This window comes from Saccostrea echinata, unplaced genomic scaffold (assembly GCF_033153115.1).
Source record: "Saccostrea echinata isolate AGI-Se365-2 ecotype Australia unplaced genomic scaffold, CSIRO_AGI_Sech_v1 ptg000022l, whole genome shotgun sequence".
NCBI classification, from domain to species: Eukaryota; Metazoa; Mollusca; class Bivalvia; order Ostreida; family Ostreidae; genus Saccostrea; species Saccostrea echinata.
This window is the reverse complement of record NW_026889771.1, coordinates 11,503,658-11,525,724: the sequence shown is the minus strand read 5'-3', so window position 1 is coordinate 11,525,724 and position 22,067 is coordinate 11,503,658. Positions and strand designations below refer to the sequence as shown.

Genomic DNA, 22,067 nt, shown 5'->3' with positions numbered 1-22,067 from the left:
CTTTCAGTAGTGTTATATAAAAGAAAGCATTTGCAAATGTAAATATATTTCAGCGTCTTTCACGCTGCATGCCTATCGTGCGCTAATTCACAAACAAACAAGACATCATTTATATACAAGTTAAAATTGATCGATCGCATTTTTTATTTAACATTTTTGAAGTTATTTCCGCAAGAAAAAAGAAAGTCCAAGTTAAACACTCATGAATTTTTAATATGAAAATTTTTTATTTCAAAGTTTAAAAATATCTAAACATTTAATCGGATAACCAAAAATGGCACTACTTTAATTTTCAATAAATTTGTTAATCAAAATAAATTAATTCACTGATAGGAAAAATCAGAGATAAAGGAATGTATAATCGTGAAACTGAAGACTGTGTTGATGGACTTCGCAATAAATGCGAAATGTAAGGGGAGGGGGTTATCGCTGTGTTATTCACATCTGAAGCATAATCATAACAAAAATTATTGTTATCTACAAGGAAATATAGTGCAACAAAAAAGTAATTAAGTTAATGAGTTTAAAAATAAATGGAAAGATTGGGTTTTACTTGTATGACCCTAGGCATTTAAAGGCATCTTGCAATTCTTGGACATAGTCTTACCAGCTCTATAACTAACTAGATATTCCTCTCTCATCTCTCTCTCTCTCTCTCTCTCTCTCTCTCTCTCTCTCGTCACTTTTATAGAATTTTTGTATTGTTTATTATATTCATAAACGATATATTTTTGTATGTCATATCTATAAATATGCATATGCAATTGACATCAATAACAACAAAAACAAAAATAAACAAAACAAAACAAAACAAAAAAAATTATATTCGGAAACTCCTAACGATTAGCGTCATATCTTACACACTCCCATGTTGGGGAGTATTTTTAGAAACCCCTTTTTATAAAATCATAATAAACAAATATCTGGGGAGAAATGAAAATAAAATTGATATATAATAACAACAATTAACACTTAGTTTAAGAAATTTTTAGACTATTTCTTCTTAACTTTATATATGTTATTATTAAAGAATTATTGTAGCGAATCAACAAACAAAAAAATCATTTTCCCCATGTGCACTTTCTAACACAATCACAGATAGACCATCCCCTCCAGCAGCCGACTAAACCCACTGCCCTATTTCAAGGGGATGCAAAATGGTCGATGATCTACAGAATCTAAATTTTTTTGAACTTGCTTTAAAAAAAAATACGGTATCTTCTAGGTGTCAGGCATGCCCAAACTATAAATTGTGATCAGTTTAATGAAACAAGTCACAACGCACTCATTCTGATGAAGTTAAATAGATAAATACAAACACGAAAAGTGCTATCAATATCAATGAATGGAAATTGATCTCTATTATCCTTGGACGCCCATTCTCCAGCATATGAATTAAGGCAGTATCTGAAAAGGAAATTACACCCCGGAGCACTTGGTTTGTTTCCTTCTTCAGGGACAATGGTTGTTATAATGCAATTGTCGGATAGATTGTTTATTCCCCTTGAACATTTTACTTATGCGTAGGCTGGTGGTGATCTGTTAAGAAATATGTCAAATACAGGCCTTTTGTAAGTGTAATAAGTACTAACCAATTTGACGCATGCAGTACGCAAGATTCAGAGTTTCAAAGAAGTTTATTCGAATTCACTTTTGTTTGTCCGAGAATTTTTTGGCCGTCTTTGAATAGCTAAAATTCACGCATACAAAATAGAAAACAAATTTTATATTTAAAAAAAAAAAAAAAGACACAAACACACAAAAACAAAAAACAAAAACACCGTTCTGCAACAAAACTATACCATTTAACCTGGCTTCATCATTCACTTTCTCTAAATAAGGCCATTCCAAGTTTTTTCTCTGTTTAGCTTCCACCCATCTTTCAAAAACCTAGCTACCTATTCGCAAAAAACACACAAGCCAAAAAATAAAACACAGACTTTATAGTCATAAAAATGACGTAATTCAATGGATTTGATTTCATTAATCTATTTTTCATGTAGAAACTTATTTTCTTCAGCAAAATCGAGGTATTACATACATAAAATTTCCAATTATGTCATATTATATACAAATAATTTAGAGAGATCGGCAGAAATTTAAAAAATTGACCAAAATAAAAAAAAAATTGGCTCCTGATTCTGTTTTTGTTTTCTGTCATGGGGTGTCAAAAACCAAGGCGCACGCGGACGCTAAACATAGAAAAAACTTGGAATGGCCTAAATCATAAAGATAAATGCATGGTTTGATTTGTTTGGCTTTTTTGGGGGGTCTCTTCCAATATAGATATTTTAAGGTTCATCACACCCTCATCACTCATGAAAAATTTTGCTTTAATGCTAATAATTTTCCAAAAGAAATCTAATATATGATTTAAATGAACATAATTTCAGCATAACTTGCCAGGCAAAACTTATCCCAGTGAGAGTTATCTCTCTTATCAGAGGTCAATGAACCTTAAAGTGACAAAACAGTTTTTGACATTTACAAATTTTACGACATCTCTTCTTCACATCCTACAAGAAAAACCAAGAATATCCTTGTTATGTTACCACAGTATCTACATAGAGGATATACAATCGCGATTAAAAATTGTAATTGGTAAATCATTTACAGTCAAACATTCACCATCTTTCCGCAGAACAGACTTTACAGAAGTGCCTTTAATCAAAACACCGTGATTCATTTTTTGTAAATATTTCTTTCTATCTCTTGCGATTATCAATCCAAGAATTCATCTGTTTTCTGAAGGCGCGATATACTTGTGATAATATAAATAACAATAAAGTGTTAGAGGGTCACACCAGTGATTCCTCTCAGTAGGGTCGGCATACCGCACGGTGTGAACTAGTAAAGAACGTGAACGATCCCCCTTATCTCTAAACAAATTATCATCTTCCCCCGCAGAGAAACAACATTCAAAATTTTTTTTTCATCATTTATTTTCAGTGATAACAAGCATTCTGTACAAATTGGTCTGTCAAAAGGGAATAAAGCTGAATTAAACTGGAAATATTCTTAAAATAAATATGAAATAAGAAAGTTTAAAAATTCAAATACGGAATTTTAGCATAAAAAAACAGTGTTGTCGATGTTTTAGTTACAAAAGAGGAAAAACAAAGATATGTAATCTCAGAATCTGTAATCCGGAAACCCATACTGTGATCACGTGATTTCTGAAGATGATAGTCAGGTGACCCTTTGAGACGTTTTTATGGGTCTTCATCATTCACAATTCCATTAAATTCAAGCTAGGTGAGTGAGTATCCTGGAGCAGTTTACCCATCGGCGTTTTAAACCTGCAACGATGTGATTTTCGGGAGCAAGGGATATCACTTAGTCCACCACAAGACAGTGTGTCATGTTTTCTCGAAGGTAAAGGCAAACTTCTCGAGATGCACTTGGACAGTTGGTCAACTCTAATTCATCTAAGTTATGTAACTGTGTCAACCCACACAATCCTTGTCCAGACACCAGAGTACATCCTTAATAGAAAAAAATGCAATATATTACATGCATGTACTGAGAATGAAACTTTTTTTTTCATCTCGGAATAAAATATAGAACTAGATATTGTTTAACAAATTAAAGAAACTTGTGCTTTAATTACAACACTGAAGACATCAGTCGTACATGATTGTATTTTATTTAAACGCGTATTAGACACTTTATAACTAAACAAGGAACTGTTTTAGAATGATTGTTTAGATTGTGGAATTTCGAACACGTGTGGATCCATTGCAACACCTAAGTGTTATTGTCACAAGCAATATTAATAATTCCGACTTTCTTCCACAGCAATTTAAGCTTTTTTGCAAAATGGCTCACGTTACCCGGTATGTGGGACTGTAATGGTGATATCATTTCCTAGGCTTTCGAGTGCTAGGAGTCAGACAGTAATATGCACGGTATGTCGGAACTATGTAATCTATAGTTTATAATATAATACGTAACAGATTTGTTAAGGTATACGATACATGCCTGAGGATCAGTAGGGGGTACATTACCGTGGTTGTTTTCTTTACGAAAAGATGAGCAAGTGTTATAATTTGGAATGTATACACTCCACGGTAGTTTCTTTCTTTCAAAATTTGCATTTCATGAGTCGAGAAAACAAATGCTAAGACGCGTTATTCAATTTGAATGTTTTGTAACACAATGCAATATCAAAAATTCAATTCAATACAAGAGTCATTTCTTAAGTCTCTAAAAATTTTATTTCTTAAAATTGTCGCTTACTTAATAGATTATACACAGTTCGTTAAACTACATGTGCATGAACTTTGTGTCAGACCATTTTCACATTTCAAAATAACAGACAAAAGGTGCGCCATGAGACTATAATGTAAATTAGGTGTGTTCTCGAAATACATTTTCATGTACATTCACTTTACTTCAGATTCTAAGTGTTAATCAAGTAAAATATATTATACCCTCATTTAACTGTTTAATATGATAGTTGTCTTGAAGAAAAGGAACTTTCTGGGTCAAAAGAGTATATTAAAAATATTTTAATGACTGATTTCCACTGGATAATGGCTAAAACGTGTGATAAATAACCAAGTGATAAAACAGAATGGTAAGGCAACTTTATCTTGATTAAAGCGTTGTTTTTCCCACCAACGTAAGATGTGTTAATGATTCTTATTTACCTGCAAGAGACAGCACGCGAAGATTTCTCATGGAATAAATGTGCTTTAGGCTGAAATCTCGAATCTGTGTACACCAACGTAAGAATAAGCGACGTAATGACGTCATTGTGGACAGGTACCCGACACCAATATCCGTAATTCGAGAGCACCTATTAATCAAATAAAATTAAATTGTTATTTTCAGAAACACATTTTACATCAAAACACCATACTGTCAAAAAAGGGAAGTAACTTGACATCCGTGGTCTGACAAAACAGACGATTGAAAAAATGGTGATGTTTCTAAGGGCAAAGATCGGTATATTAAATTCATTAGATACATGTGTAATCAATACCTATGTAAATGATTAGAAGATAGAATGAGATATTGAGACGTGGTATAATATTGCTGTTATTAAGCAGTTTCGAATTCAACTTGCAGGCCCATACGAAGCAACTTCTGTTTGGGGGGAGGGGGGCACAACCTAACATTTTCAGTTGGGGGAGGGCACTACCAAGCAAAGAAGGTCATCAGACATTATTATTGAGGAGGCACAAGTATAAAGAAGCGATGTTTTCTATAGTATACTATATATAGGCAAAATTATTCGGGGAGGGGGGCACAACCCCCTGGTTTCTGTTGGGGTATACTTTTAATATCCCTAAAAATATGCTTCTTTTTTAATCTAAATAATTATGATTCATGAATATTTAATTTGCATGGCTAAATTTTATAAATAGTTATTTGTAAAATACAGGAGCTATCGAACTGGCGATAAAGGGATCATAGTACACACTACATGTGTACACTAAATTTCTCCGGAATTTAAAAAAAACATACAGGTTGATGTAAATTAAAACTCGTTACTTCATTTATAATTCATACAGTACCAAATTCAAAAGTTCGGGATCTTAATTGAATTGCACACTATCATACTCAAGCAACTTGCTACCTCGAGCCTATTACTACCGTATCTGATCAAAACAAGGGATTCTCCTAAAAGTCGAATGAAACCATCACTGAATTTTTTAGGCTTAAAAAAATCGAAGCAGTATTTTTTCATTTCACATAGAATTAACAGATAGATACCATCGATTGATCTGCGCAGTGCATGTATACAAAAGCGTCTTCATTCAGTTATTCTTCTAGTTTTTTCATGTTATTTATATTTGCTTGATTCATCGCGAAAGCACCAAATATCTTTTAGTTCCACCTGATTCATGTTCAGATTTTATATTTCAAGTGCTGATTATTTATTTTTTCTCCTATCATAAATTAGAATGAAATCAAATCCCTGTCGATCATTCCAGAAACTGTAAAACTTACAAACATATGTGTTGCATTTGCCTCTGGTATTTTAAGGAAATATTTGTCTTTTGTCGTAATGATATAAGATTCCTTTTTTCTATTTGTCTCTTGTTAAAAAGCTGTTTTAAAGTCAAATAACTACTTCATTTAAACAGGGCAATTTAAATATATTTCTTTGACTGAGCATATACATGCATTTCCATCCTCTCAGTAGGATTGCTTAACTTTACGTTTTTTTTCAGCTTTTAGTTTTTCATGTGCGTCAAACGTTGAACTTGTTATAATTAACCATGACAAAAATGCCCCAAAACACTTTATTTTCTGCATTTTGCTGTGGAGGAAAAGTGCTCTTTTTTTTACTTCCTAATTCCTATCAAAAAAAACGAGACATGATAGCTCGCCAACGCTTAGACTAAAGAAAATAATTTTTATGCATATTTTGAACGTCTCTCACTCACTTGTATCCATAAGCATGCATTCCAGTTTGTTTATGCCTGTACGCACCCCTGCTAGAAGCTTGTCATACCTGTGTTATCATATTTACACCTTCTGTGGGTATTTTAAGAACCCTGTACCTATATTCATCGTTTACATACGGTTGAAAATATACATAGTTTGTGTAACATCTCGGTATCACCTGTTTTCTTTGAATGGGGTCATTGCATCTCAACTCCGGCGTATGCACTATTCAGATAAGAGATTTGTGGAATAAACCAGAGGTACTTTATCTCTTTTTCATTTCAACACTTAAAAAAAAATTTTTCCACATTTTTTCGAGATTTTATATTTCTTGCTCTTAAGTACGAAGAAAAAAAATCGATAAGGTTCATTATTAAAGTTGAGGCCAAGTTTAAAGCTAGCCATGAGTCATACCCAATAGTCAATACATAACGAGGTCGAAACACTTTGATTAGAGGGAAAGGGACCTCTCATTGATAAAACCGACATCTGTCTATTTTTGGTCAGACGAACATCAATAACGCATGATTTGCAAACATAAAATATCATATATGGTATTGATCTTGCCTTTTTACCAGCAGAAGTTGTATTTTAGTCGATGAATTTCCTCTTTCATCTTCATTTAGTTATAGGGATTTTAATAATAAAACAAAATCTAATCGATTTCAGCACCATCCTCTAATAAATATTTGATTTAGAGTCAATAAATATATTTTAAGAAGCGCTGAACAGATGAAAAATATGATTATCTGTAGCTTATTGATTTTCTGACATTTATTTGACGTATTGACAAGTTATTTTTGTTTGCACTTCCGATTATAAACTAAGGATTCTCCCATAAATTTTGTTCTGAGAAACACACTTCCTGTGAATTATTTTAGATAAATCAGAAGCCTTAAAAAATTGTATAAACCAATGTTTTATGCATATGCTTAATTCCACAGAAATTTGGGTTCGTCTTTAAAACACTGCACTGATAATGGAATTTTTACCGTTAGGTTTTTTTTTCGGATGAAAACGTGTCTATTTTCAATCTTACTTTTAATTATCATTATTGACAATAGATACAAAGTTTAAATTGACTGCTGTTTTATAGTATTTCTAAGAATTAAGGTTTCTTTTTTCGTGTTTTTAAATTTTAAATTTCAAAAATCTTACTAATCTAATTGTCTAATAAATATACAATAGAAAATAAGTCTGATTTTAAGTTTTATCCCACATTTATATGAAGATACCTAAGGTCCTTGCAAAAAGTAAATAAATTGGGTCAGAAGTACTTTATTTTTGTAGATGTCAAGAGATGCAAGTACTTGAGGAGTAACACCCTTCAACATATATATTTACAGGTGCAGGTATTCAATCTTTGAATGATTTAGAATGTATACCTGTCAAGAATGAGTTCTTCCAGTTGGCTCAGATCACAAGCAATGTACTCTAACGAAGCATCAGTGATACGTGGACACCATGAGAGGTCTAGGGATCGGAGTTTTCTGAGATTTTCAGCGATGAGTTCGACTCCATCGTCAGTTATTTTGCTACAACCCGACATGCTCAGCACAGTCAGGTTGGGCAAGGAATGTACAATATTGACAATGCCATGATTCGTGATCTCCCAGCAGGAATGTAGTCTTAAAATTGACAAAATATATCCCTGTTTGGCGCTAAAGAAGGCCAAAGAGGCATCAGTCACGTGATAGGCCTGCAGATTTAGTTCAAAAAGAGACGGAAGTAGCTGTGCAATGGCCCCCACTGTATCGTCTGCAACATTGATGCAATCACTTATTGTCAAAGACACAATTTTAGGGTTCAAGCATGACCATAAACCAGTCTCTGTGATTTCGTTACAACCTGAAAGTTCAACTTTGTACAAACAAGGCAGTTTCTTAAATAAAATCTCTATACCCGTATCAGTCACATTTGAACAGCGTAAACTTATGGCTTTTATTTGTTTCTTGTACGTTTGAAAATGAGCAACAAAATCTGAAACATCGTTGTCAGTGGCGCCAAAGAGACACACGGTGTCAAATCCCCTTTGTTGAAGACTCTCATAAAACTTGCTTCTCTGGTCATCCTTCTGGCTAAGCTCACGGCAAACAATAATGGGGGTTACATCTACCCAGAATTTGGGATGATACAACACGTTTTTCCACAGTCTGCATACCTGACACAACGTCCCTCGTTCTTCGGGAGAAAAATAGCTAAAGAACTTCGCCAGAAAACGCTCGTCTGTGAATAGTTCCAAGATAGTGTCCGGCTGGCTCTTGCTGAATAAGCTCCGAATTTTTCTTGCGATAAGCGGCTTGGGGGACCGTACGATTCGCACATTCATGGCCCCGCTGCCGTTCACATTAAACCTCTGGGTCAATTGGCCCTCTCGGGCACCCTGGGGACTTTGGTTGCTGGTCTGTTGTGATTGCTGGTCGCTCCTGAATCGCAAACCACGAATTCCGTTTGATATTTCCATGTAGGCCCTTTTTATTGTCGACATATTCCATTAAATGAATTCCGATATAATTATTTAAAGCTTTCTTTAAGAATCCGACATTTGGCTAATATAGAACACACATAAAATTAGTACACTAATTATCTGGAGAGTTCCTTTCTAATCGTAATTCAAGTCGCAGTATCTCAGTTAATACCGTCTTTGAAAACATGCTTTTATCAAGATTTTAAAGGAACATTTCAAAACACACAAAGTAGCAATTGCATCCCATTCTTAACATCCCTGAAATTTATTGATTCAAGTTTTCAAGCTGATACACGCTAGAGTAAAATTCAATTGGTATTATTTCGAATGTTTTGACTGGAGACACCGTATCACCGTCATGAGCGACTGAAATTCTTGTGCCATGGATGTAAAATATGCCAATCGATACGAATTCATCAATTCATCTCCTTTGTCGTGAGAGCACAAGCATTCAACTGTTCAAAGTTTGAATCACATTGTCTTCAAATGCCACTCGCAGAGTACGTTTCCTTCTATAATCCATTTCCTCTTTATGTAAGCAGCATTCGGCCACACCGAGTGTAAATTTATGGAATAAGTACTCAATTGCTTGGATGTATGATTGCTGATGAATATTCTAATTTTTCTCTCGGAATAACACCCACTACTCTGTCATCAGATTTCTACGCAATGATAGCGAAATATGTCAAAAACAAACAGCCTCAATCGGGCTGAGCAGAAACATGGGAAAACGCGCTTCTCACACTTGATTAGTCAGAACAATATATCGATTTTGAGGAGCAAAAGAAACCGAATCCAATACGTTTTAGCCATTATACATGAATTATGCATTAAGCAGTATAATATGTATATTCTAGGGGATAAACATGCCACATCTTATGCCTTTTGTAATTATTCTAATTATGTACATGCATAATGAACTGGAGAATATATTATATTTCAATACATTAATTGCATGAATATCACTAGCTCCGTGTTGAAGCAAATGTTAATTTATGCTCCTAAAACAATCATTTTCAAAGGGGAAAAGGGGGTTATTTATTTGAGGTAAGATCAATTTCAATTTAATCAGTAGCAAAAGATAATTTCTTAAATTAAGTTAATCAAAATATTTTTCATTTCAACATGTTAAACGCAGTCTGTGTAATGCTAATCTTCATTTTAAAATATATTCGTTAATATAAATATATTACAATCTGTTTTTTCAATGTCAGATACATTGCAGTCTTTACACATATGTTTTACTTTTACTTAATTAAAAAAAGAAAGCATTGCTTTCTTGTATCCAATTTCCTTTTTAATTTTAGAATCCTCTTGATTACTTTACTAACCGCTCTTCTTGACCCCTTTTCGTAACCCTGTTACCCAACCATCACATAAAAGCAACACATCTAGTCTGAATGAAAAAGCGTTTTCTTTTTATATAACTCCCAGTTGCACTCTTGCTGTAATTATACGCATTAACAAAATTCACATCTGATTATACCAAGGGGATATTACGCGAAACACGAAAGCTCTTGCGGAAAGGCATATAAACTATTACATAAGGTTCCAGATGCTGTATTACTATGTGTATATCACAGCCCTCTTATCAGCCACAGATTCTTAATTAAAGCACCAGGTATATATAATAATCATATATATTATGATTAAGAAGTTTTTATTAATACTCTGAGCAGATGGTACATACTGTCGGAGAACATATTTCGATTAAAAAATGGTAATGAGGTATGACCATGTGTTTAGGATGGAAATTTTTGCTTAATGAATATATTTCACTTGCTTATTTATTCGTTTATTTTCTTTCAACCGTCATGCTGATAGTAACTGTATCATGCTTGTGTTTATACAATAAACAAATTTAATAAATAAAAAGTTTTAATCCTGTTTCCTGATCTTGATTTTAGTATAGAATACCGTTCACTAACACAATGTCATAAGTCCACTCAACTAAGCAAAAAAGTGAGGGTATTTTCGGAACTCCATGTGAAAAAAAAAATTGCGAAAAAAATCATGTAATTGGCTGGCACCAAACCTTAAGGATATCCTCTCCTCAGCCAGGAAAAATAACTCTTAAAATTATTATTTAATTGAATAAGTCTCAAAATGAAGCATGAAATTTTACTTTTTGTGCAAAACCTTTCCTTTCATGCATCTTAATATGTTTCAAGATTTCTTGAAGTCTTAGATGTGATCTAGTTTAAAGAAGACATTTTTACCCCATTAATTTTTTTTTCATTTTAGAGAAATCGAATTTCCATCAGTCCTGCCTTAATTAAATACCAATGTTTATTAACATGAAATAAAATCGCGGAAGTGATCTGTGATATCCTGCAATGATAACACAAACTTTTTACACTATGTAACAGTTGATGAAGAACTGAAATGCTGCATAAAACAGTTTTTTTCGAATGCCTGGATACTTTTTTTTTAAATCCTTAATTATTCTTGTTGATCAGCCGTCAATTAAAAATTGCAAAATTGGTGCTTTTATTCACGTTTCCTGAAAATCTTTTCTTCGAGATTTGAGAATTTCCCCTATATAATAAGATTAACTATAATGATGAACTTAAATTGGATGAAATAACATGGGTATACATGTATTCACATTACTTTGTGAATTCAGTAACACTTGTGAGTATTTTCAATTACTTAACACTGTAGATTTTCAGAACCCGAGGAACGGAGCACCTTAATATATCACTTTCTCAATTTTTTAAAAACAAAAACCGATATATTTTGCCAACTAGTTTTGGGGTTATAAACAACTGTGGTTTTATAACAATACAAGCATATACGTTTTCATTAAATCCTCAAAGGTATGTAAAAAAAAAAAAAGTCATGCTGATGATATACTGTAAAATTGCTAATTATAGATCCAAAAAATAAATTAATATGTAAAAAGCAGTAAAAAATTTAATAGTCCGCTTAATTACTATTTACACATTTGTATGCATGATGTATAATTATGTATTCATACATGAAAATATGTAACGAACATGTAACAGTAGCAATCTTTTTCTTGAATGGAGTGAAAGCTTTGTTTGACACATGTAAAATGAACCCCCTTACCTTCAAATCAAGCTGAGAACGAGTATGTAATATATAACGTTTAATTATATACATAAACCGACTGCAGAGAAATATACAGTTCCTAACCATTCTATCCTATACAGAAAACTTTCCAAGATGGGGAAAATTTTCTGTGGGGAAAGGTTGATGTGGGTTTACATATTTAGAATATTTCAAAACATGCACTTGCAATGGGAATAAAAGGATTTACACAAACTGCCAATGAAAGACAACCCAGTCATGATTTTATGGGGTTACCAGGTACTTGCTGGGTATGGTTGGACATGCTACTCACAATTCCTTTACTGCAGTAAAAATAAAACTGGCTATTGCTACTCACAATTATTTTTACTAAAATTATTTTTAATCTAGTAAAAATCATTTACTTCCTTACTGAAGTAAAATACTTTGTGGCCATCTAACTCACAATTAATTTTACTGCAGTGAAATTTCTACAAAAGGCATTTGGCGCAGATGATATAATGGGCTCGGGGTTTGGTAATACATGTATCACCGACGACAATACGTGCCGACACAGTTTTTTTTCTTTACATTGTTTATACATTACCATGTAAAGTAATAAAGTAAAAAATGTGGACTTACATGTAAGTTAGAAACTTTTGACGTAATTTCCTTATGCCCCTTTAAGGCCACCTGAGTCACGATTGGTCTTGCATCGTTCATGTTGTTAACAATTGAATATTTTTAACTTTTTCTTAAATATTATTTGGTCAATCTAATTTTTTCGTGAAGGTTTATAGGGACAAGTTAAACAAAAATTGTGATTTTTGTTATCATTATACCTCTGGGACACAGGCACTTGTTTCGGTAATAAATTTTTTAACCCATAGTATAATAATTATTATGCTATATGGGTTAAAAAAATTATTACCAAAACAAGTGCTTGGTCCCTGGGACCTTAGGGGTGGGGTAACATTTTCTAAAAATACTCAAATATTAAAAAAATTATCTTATTCTACACATCAGACCTTGAAGTAAAACTGAATTCATGGTAAGGAAGAGCATTTAGCACTTTACCAAAAATAGCGTTTTAGCTCACCTGAGCTGAAAGCTCAAGTGAGCTTTCGTTATCACTCATTGTCACTCGTCCTTCTGTAAACTTTTCACATTTTCAATTTCTTCTCAAGAACAACTGGGCCAATTTTAAACAAAGTTCGTACAAACCACCCTTGGGTGAAGGGGAGTTTAAATTGTTAAAACTGAGGGCCAAGCCCCCTTCCAAGGGGAGATGATAAAAAAAGACAAAAATAGGGTTGGTTCATTAAAAATCTTGTTCTCAAGAACCACTGGGCCAGAAAAGCTGAAACTTAGGTGAAAGCTTCCTGAGGTAATGTATAGTTCAAATCATGGCCCCCAGGGCTTGGATGGGGCCACAATAGGGAATCAAAATTTTACATGGAAATATATAGGTAAAATATTTAAAAATCTTCTTTTCAAGAAACACTGAGCCAGAAAACCTAAAACTTATGTGGATGTCTCCTGAGGTAGTGTAGATTCTAAATTATTTAAATCATGCCCCCCCCCCCTCGGGTAGGGTGGGGCTACAATAGGGAATCTAAGTTTTACATTGAAATGTATAGGGAAAATATTTAAAAATCTTCTCATGTACCACTGGGCCAGAAAAGTTAAAATTATGTGGAAGTTTCCTGGGGTAGTGTAGATTCTTGATTATATCATGGCCCCCAGGGGGAGGGTTGGGATACATTTTACATTGAAATATAAAAAAACAATCTTTAAAAATCTTCTTCTTAATAACCACGCGGCCAGAAAATTTGAAATTTATATGGAAGCATCCTGATGTAGTAATATTCTAAATTATTCAAATTATAACCCCCCGAGGGTAGGGTGGGGCCACAATAATTATTACAAGGGAGGAAATCTGGTGAAGAACAGCAGGGCCAAAGTTACTCAGGTGAGCTTTGTGGCCCATGGGCCTCTTGTTCATAAAAGGCTTTTAGCAGACAAACTTAGTGCATGATTATGACTGGCAAGGGTGCCTCTATCTAACTTGTAAATTTTACGGTCCCTGGGTCTGGAGTTCAGGTATAAGGTTGAAAAAAAAATTTGGTCAGAACCTCTGATATAAAACAACTATACATGTAGATTGATAAAATGTCATAGATACTCAAGATGTAGAAAGTAAACTAAGCAGTGTTATAAATATTCTAAACTTACATAAGATGTACATGTAGGCTATAGCTGTTGAGTTTCAACAATTTCTGTTGAATAAAATACAAGTACTAGAAACAAAATACATATACATGTATATGTAGTGGCTTCTACGGCAAGCTCTTTTACTAAGATAAAATAAGATATCTCTTCAAATTACAGAAGATATCTCTTATTTCAAAGAGATGTCTCTTAAAAATAGAGATATTTCTTTAAAAAAAGAGAAATCTCTTTACAAAGACATATATGTAAAACAGATATATCTCTTTCACTTAGATAGATATCTTTCACTTAGAGAGATATCTCTTTCTCTTTGAAAGATATCTCTTTCGCTAATACAGATATCTCTTAACGTTAAAATGATATCTCTTTCACTTAGAGAGATATCTCTTTTACCTCGTTCCGAGTTAAAGAGATATCTCTCTATATATATTAAAGAGACGTCTCTTTTTTGAATAAATAGTAAAAGGGTTTGCCACAGTCTTTATCACACAGTTTTCACTTGCAAGAAGATAACAAGAAATAGTTAAGAAAATTAATTTACTTTTATGCCTCATATACGCTGTATATCGTATACCGTTGACTGATAAAGTTAAAAGCTGTCTAAGAGGTAACTTTTCCTTCGCTGAAGTGAACAACTGTTTGAACCCCGAATACAATTCCTAGATTATGCAAAACATTCATGTTTTTACTACTCGATCGCCATGAATATAAACTCTGTGAAATAGTGCAAAAGCTTAACTATAGTTGTCTTCCGTGCGATGTTTATTTTTTATACCCGTATTTTGTAAAGATTGATTGATTGTTTGTTGTTTAACGTCCCTCTCGAGAATTTTTCACTCATATATGGAGACGCCACCACTTGCCGGTGGAGGGTTACAAATTTTGACCTATACTCGGCACTCAGGACCATTGAGCAGTGAGGGATCTTTTTCGTGCCAACACCTACTGCGACACGGGACCTCGGTTTATACGGTCTCATCCGAAGGACCGGTCTCCACGTCCCGCAGTGGGATTCGAACCCGCGACGTAAGGATAAACTCCTTACTCCGCGACTCTAATGCAGACGCTCTAACTACTGCGCCACGCGGGCGATCATTTTGTAAAGAAAGTTCGGGTAAATTGTCGTTATCCTTGTCCGTCTGACCGTCAATTACACTTTCTTCTTCCTCCAACTTCTCTTTTATTTAAAGCAGTAACCAATTCATCTTTTAAAATATGAAAGGCAGTGTCCTGTAGATGTGCAATAAGGTTTTGGGATTTTCAATTTTAAACCCTTGGGACCAAACGGGGGCAAAAATGACGGGGGGGTTTTCCTACCAAAAAAATGGTTCCCAGAACTCCTCGTACATTTTACACAATAGCAATATCATCTTTTGGAATACTTGCTGGACTCCTGTAGATGTGCAATAAGGTTTCGAAATTTTCATTTTCACCCTAGGAGCCAATTGGGGGTCGAAAACACCTTTTTTCTTTAAAAAAAAAGAAGAAAGAAAAAACCTGGTTCCTAGAACTTCTCCTATAATTTACACAGTAGCCATATGATCTTTTGGACGTTGATTGGCGGTATTTGCAAATGCACAGTAAGGTTTCACAATTTTCATTGGGGGGGGGGGGGGATTTGGGGGTGAAAAATGTCGTTTTTTCCTTCAAAGAAAAAAACGCCTTGTTCCCAAAACTCCTCTTACATTTTATGCAATAGAAAATTATCATCTTTTGAAAGATTTTCATTTTCACTCCAGAGGTCGAATGGGGGTCGAAATCGATGTTTTTTCTTAAAAAAAAAACAAACAAAAAAAAAAAAAAACTTGTTCCCAGAACTCCTCTAACAATTTACGTAGCAGCCAAATGATCTTTAGGAATAATTGAGGGTGGGTGTCCCGTAGATGAGCAACAAGGTTTTGGGATTTTCATTTTTATCCAGGGGGTCACATGGGGTCGCAAAACGAGTTGCAGAAACCTGGTTCCAGAACTTCTTTCACATTTTCCCCAGTAGCCAAATCATCTTTTGGAAGGTAATTGGTGGTGTCTTTTATATGTGCAATAAGGTTTCGGAATTTTCATTTTCACTCGGGGGGCCAAATGGGAGTATTTTTTTTTATTTTACAAAAACCTGTTTCCTAGAGCTCCTCTTACATTTTCATCCTGGGGGCCAGATGGGGTCGGAAAATGATGTTGTCAAGTTCGAATTTGCGCTGTTTTTTTTTTTTTTTTTTTTTTTTTACAAGTTTTTATTTTTCGCAGAAAAATATCTTCTGAAACTCCTTTTCAAAATCAGAATTTACTTCGTTTAAATCTATTTTCAGACTGGTAATGAATTTATTATAGAAATACTAACATAAGAGGCCAATGGTCATATCCTCACCTGTGCATTTTATGCTCAATTTGATACATGTACATGTATACATATTTTATGTAAATTATAGAATAACTTTTGTGGCTTCTTCACTACCCAGGTACAAGGTAGCTAGGGTACATTTAGGAGCAAACACTTAAGTGCGGGTATTACTGTCTTATAACAGCATCTATTTTATTATATATTTCAAGTTGTTTTATTTACATAATCCCAGGGAGATCCAGATCAAAGATGTAAAACTTATTTCTTGGTGGGGAAGGGGGGACACTTCACAGTACCTTTTGTCTACATATATTCTTACCAACTTTACATGAAATTCTTTATTCCTAAGAGGGTGTGGGAGTTAAATTTAGAACTCTGAAAATCGGGGGGGGGGCTCCTAACCCTACCCACCCCCCTCCGCTGGATCCCTTACTGGTAACAAATGTGGTTAGAATGTAAGAAAATTGATCTGAAGTAGCAGAGTTATTGCCCTTGGATATTTTCTTATCTTCCTTCCATGTCTGTCACCATCCTCGCAAGCCAGGGGTCCTGAGTCAACACATTGCCGTTGGACCCCTGGCATATTTCCTTCAATAATCGTGGGCTTGCTTCTCTCATTGAGAAGCACCAATCAAATTAAAGCTTTCGTAAATACTTAGACAAGGATTCAGTTGACACATCAAATGCACGTGTTACAAGTTGTTTATCATAGAATGGCTTAATGTGATTGGTTGAGAGATAAGAAAAACAATCAAGATTTGTAATTTTTCCGAAAGACCTCGCTACAGTCAGCCCACAAATATTGAATGAAATACTAGTATGCCAAGGGTCCAACGGCAACGTGTTGACTCAAGACCCCTGGCTTGCGAGGATGGTCTGTCACATGTATTATTAGTTACATAGTTTTTTAGTGACAGGGTACGGGATGATACCTGGTTAGTAAATTTCTTACCTGGCGAGGCGAAGCCGAGCCAGATATGGAATTTACTAACCAGGTATCATCCCGTACCCTGTCACTACAAAACTATGTAACGAATTTACCCCACCGATAAAATATTTATGCATTGTCTGTGGTTTGTAAAATTGTTTTTCTCACTATATATATGTTTCATCACTCATACAATGCCTATTATGACGTCACGTTGTGTGACGTAATGTTGATTTGCAAGTGTTTCGTGCTGTAATAACGTACTGACAGTTTTGAAGAATTTCAGTAAAAGGAGAAAAAGGTTCCATCTTCGTTACTTACATTAGTTAACTGTAACATTGTCAACAGATACTCGGCAAATCGCGTGAACTCGAGTTGTTCGAACGTTACAAAAGAACGATAACTCCGTATCGACCATGTATTGATTCTCAAGCGACTAGGTATAAGTAATACACCCCCTTCACGTGACAAACTTCAACAAATCGTAAGCCAGGATTTCATCGAAAAATCAAAAGAGGTGGGGTAAATATTGCTCATCTTTACGTCTTACTTATAGAAATGTAATAGTTTTTTAACTTGCCTGTTGGCAAGGTATTCGTGTCATGTTTAATACTGTCTGTAAATGACGCATTTGTGCTCACAAACCCATACATGTATTGTTTGAATTAACAGTACTTTTGGTACTTGGATTTTTATGCGAAGACAAGTTCGCTCCCTTGATTGCAACTCTTTCGTAAAAGAAGAAGCAGGAAAATGACTCTCATTTCAAATTTACGCCGGTAAAAATTCTTTTTAATTTTGATTAAGGTATAAAGGACTGTATAATTAATTATAAATGATTTTAAGTGCTAATTTAGTAACAAAAAGATCCCGATTCTCTGTACATTCATCCATATTTTCTTGCTTGTTCCCTTTTGCCAGTTTGGGTTTAAAAAAGAAAATATTTTTAAAAAATCATATATCAACTACTGAACACAGTGGGTCTAGCTGGTGTATAGTTTTCTTTAATAAACATTTTTTTTTACATACCTGGAGCAAGCCCCTATGCTTGCTTAATCAATGTTGTTGATCTAATGATCGTATTGTCAGGTTCTGCAAACGTCGAGTCAAGTGGACCATCTTATAGATCATCATCAGTGACCCTTTTCACAAAAAAATCTTACGACTAAGACAGAAAAATTCCCATTCCTTACAAGTATCTATGCTGTAGTAGGACACAAAAAAATCTTATATTATATAAGACTTATAATCATATTATTGTAAAAAAATATTGAAGACTAAAATTTACTATTTGTTCCTTAAAAAGCAAACTATAGATCATATAATTAGCCATTGGCACTATTAATTGGTAAATTTTATAAAAATACATCTTCTGTGCTATATTAGTTATAGTACATATAGGGCTGTGTATTGAACAAAAAAATTCGATACGATACAATACAATATTTTATAATGCGATATCCGATATATTGGATTCTTTAACAAGTCTATCAAAAGTTTCATTAATCATTTAAGGCATGAATTTTATAAAAACTAATTGTTTTATAACTCATTTTGAAGTTCTTGTTTCATTGTCATTACAAATTACACTTGAAATTCAAACTTTTAACGACTGTGAAATCCATGTTAAAATAAAATTGCCTATGTATTTTGTAATATTTATCTTAGATGTGCCATCTCTTTAATGAGTATCATTATTGATCAATTTTAATTCACAACAGTGAAAATATAACCTTTGGTGATTGAAATTCCAAACTTTTTCACAGAGTTATATAAGAAAATCTGCCTGTCCGATACGTATTGGAAGTTATTTTTCGATACGATACATTCTTAAATATCGTTACGTATCGATATATTGATAAAGCCCTAATAGTATATTAGATACTGTATCTCTATTTACCAATTAAGCAGTTATTGACAGTAACAAAAAATGGAAATTCTTTATTTCAAAAGTAGATGAATTTCTCATTATTTTGTTATAAAGTGGACATTTTCTTATTGCAGGAACTCAAATGAATCATTCCCAGATTTTGTAATTATTTATGACACAACAGACCCTGACAACCCTGATGAACAAGAAAAAGTAGAAACAGAGTTGGAGGTAGCCTTTGAAAGACAGGTGGCACACATAATAATTGAACCATTCACACTTGGAAAAGACACTGCAAGATGGATTAAAATGGGAAATTTTCTTCACAAATCAAGTGTTGTTAGTGGTGTCATTTCTTTGATCACAGGGTATTGTAACAAAGATATGATTTCATATACCTTGGCTGGAGTCAGCTTTCTGACAGCAGGAATCTATGCATTGTCTTGGGCCAGTGATCCTTGTTGTAAATATCAGATTGAGAAAAACAAGAGGAGAATTCAAGACCTACCATTACATGAATTATCGTCAACATCAGTAGTGGTACTTGTTAGAAGGGATGATGCTCGAAGAAAATACCTACAGAACATTGTGTCCCTCTCAGCTGTATTTCTCAGTGCGTACAAAGTTTATAAAATGTACTATTTATGACAACAACACATGTCTTGTTTTATGATCATTATAATATTTCAGAATTAAAATGTTACATGTATAAAAATTTGAACCTCATTCAATTTATATAATGCATCATGATTGATGAACAGTCAAAAGTGTCAATCTGTAACAAGAAAGGAGAAAATGTATGGATGGACCAGGAATCGAACCCGGGACCCCTGCATCACTAGTCATATGCTCTACTGACTGAGCTACCTAGGCCGATATCCACAGCCCAGACCATTACATTTCTCCCTCATTAAATTGTCTTTGACCTCAAAGACACAACCCAAGTTCTTATTTGCTGCTGGCAGGACTTTCACCTGCAAGTCCAGGGGTGGTCAATGGCACCAAATCTGTAACGGGAAAGGAGAAAATGTATGGATGGACCAGGAATCGAACCCGGGACCCCTGCATCACTAGTCAGGTGCTCTACCGACTGAGCTACCCAGGCCAATATCCACTGTCCAAACCATTACATTCCTCCCTCCTTAAATTGTCTTCGCCCTCGAAGACACAACCCAAGTTCTTATTTGCCGCTGGCAGGACTTCCACCTGCAAACCAGGGGTGGTCAATGGCACCAAATCTGTAACAGGAAAGGAGAAAATGTATGGATGGACCAGGAATGGAACCCGGGACCCCTGCATCACTAGTCAGGTGCTCTACCAACTGAGCTACCCAGGCTGATATTCACAGCCCAAACCATTACAAATGTATGGTCATAATAATCTCAGGAATCTTTTTCCAAAAAGGAGAACAAGTTCATGGTTCATATATCATAGGAATATTAGAATGCGTGCTACAGTCTTTTGTCATTTGCTACATTTCAAAAACAGTGTTTATACACTCAGTTTAACTTTGATCAACCTCACAAAGATAATTTGTTAAGAAATGATCACTTTGCTGTCAAATGATGTAGTAAATGACCTGTATTTTTTTATGGTTGGTGCTAAGGCTTTCTTATTTCACTTGTATTCCTTCTTACAAGACCTTTCTTTGGCTATTAATATTTTTACCTCGATCATGACCTTGACCTTGGAGTTTGACTATGTTAACTTTTAAACTAAAAGACTTTAAGGACATTGGCAGGGTTCCTGGATATTGTATAGAATTTTTCAAGTATAGGTTTAATGGTTACATTCTGCTTAGTTTAACACACCATGCCGACCTTCTTTTTTAGATTTCGTCAAATCAATGGTTTTACAATTCTCGATGCATTTCCTATGCATAATGTTGATAAAAGGGACCTACATAATTTTTCACCATAGGAGAATTAATTCATATCATTTATGTATTATATATTATTGTTGCCTCTTTACCTATGGCATCTAGATATTTTGGCGGAAAATGTATATATAGAAACAAGACACAGACATACTGGCACCGTTCTTTATTTATGAGTTACTTCTCTTAACATCTTTATAATTATTATTCATAATCATGGTCAAGAGACTGGTTGACTGTTTCTATTAAGTAAATTACTTCATTAGAAACAAATTGTCATTAAAATAATGGTATGGATTTGTTTTTAATTTTTATTTGTAGTTACTAAATGGTGCCTTCCTCACACGACCTATAAGAACTGTTCTCAGCCAGTCTACCTTTCAGCATATGTCACATCTTTGCCCTTCCCAGCATAGCTATGGTAAATGATGGTCTGTTGGCTCTCTGTCCCCTGAACACAATGTACAACAAAGCCATCACTACTTTTCTTTCTTGCCGTATAGATGATTCTAAAGTTGAAGGAAGCACACTGTGCCACACAGGCTTTTGTTTACCTCTGTAACATACCATTTTGCTTTAGCCAAGTATTTCTGGAAAAAAAAAAAAGGACTAAAGCAAAATGGGAACTTTGCAAAGGGAAAATGGGAAATGGACCTTTGCAATAAACCAAAACTTCTTGTAGTTATTTTCATAATTAACATTTATATTTTAATTTTTCACAATTTTATGACAACAATACATGTCTTGTTTTATGATCATTATAATATTTCAGAATTAAAATGTTTGTATAAAAATTTGAACCTCATTCAATTTATAATGCACCATTGATGACAGTCCAAAGTATCAATGTATGGGCATAATAATCTCAGGAATCTGTTTCAAAAAAAAAAAAAAAAGACTAGGAGGACAAGTTCATGGTTCATATAC

General features: G+C 34.1%; 2 protein-coding genes across 2 annotated transcripts; one reads left to right on the top strand and one right to left on the bottom strand.

Moving 5' to 3' along the window:
- Positions 1-2,923: 2,923 nt before the first annotated feature.
- Positions 2,924-9,510, bottom strand: LOC133190408 (F-box/LRR-repeat protein 16-like). The gene is made up of 3 exons (XM_061326027.1): positions 7,785-9,510; positions 4,653-4,801; positions 2,924-3,485 (listed from the first exon to the last, which is right to left on the bottom strand). Exons 1-3 carry the CDS (start codon positions 8,885-8,887, stop codon positions 3,337-3,339), a joined length of 1,401 nt encoding a protein of 466 aa, XP_061182011.1. The 5' UTR covers positions 8,888-9,510; the 3' UTR covers positions 2,924-3,336.
- Positions 9,511-18,123: 8,613 nt separating this feature from the next.
- LOC133190915 (transmembrane protein 11, mitochondrial-like) lies at positions 18,124-19,985 on the top strand. The gene is made up of 2 exons (XM_061326599.1): positions 18,124-18,173; positions 19,399-19,985. The coding sequence occupies exons 1-2, from the start codon at positions 18,148-18,150 to the stop codon at positions 19,910-19,912; spliced, it is 540 nt and encodes a 179-aa protein (XP_061182583.1). The 5' UTR covers positions 18,124-18,147; the 3' UTR covers positions 19,913-19,985.
- Positions 19,986-22,067: the final 2,082 nt, after the last annotated feature.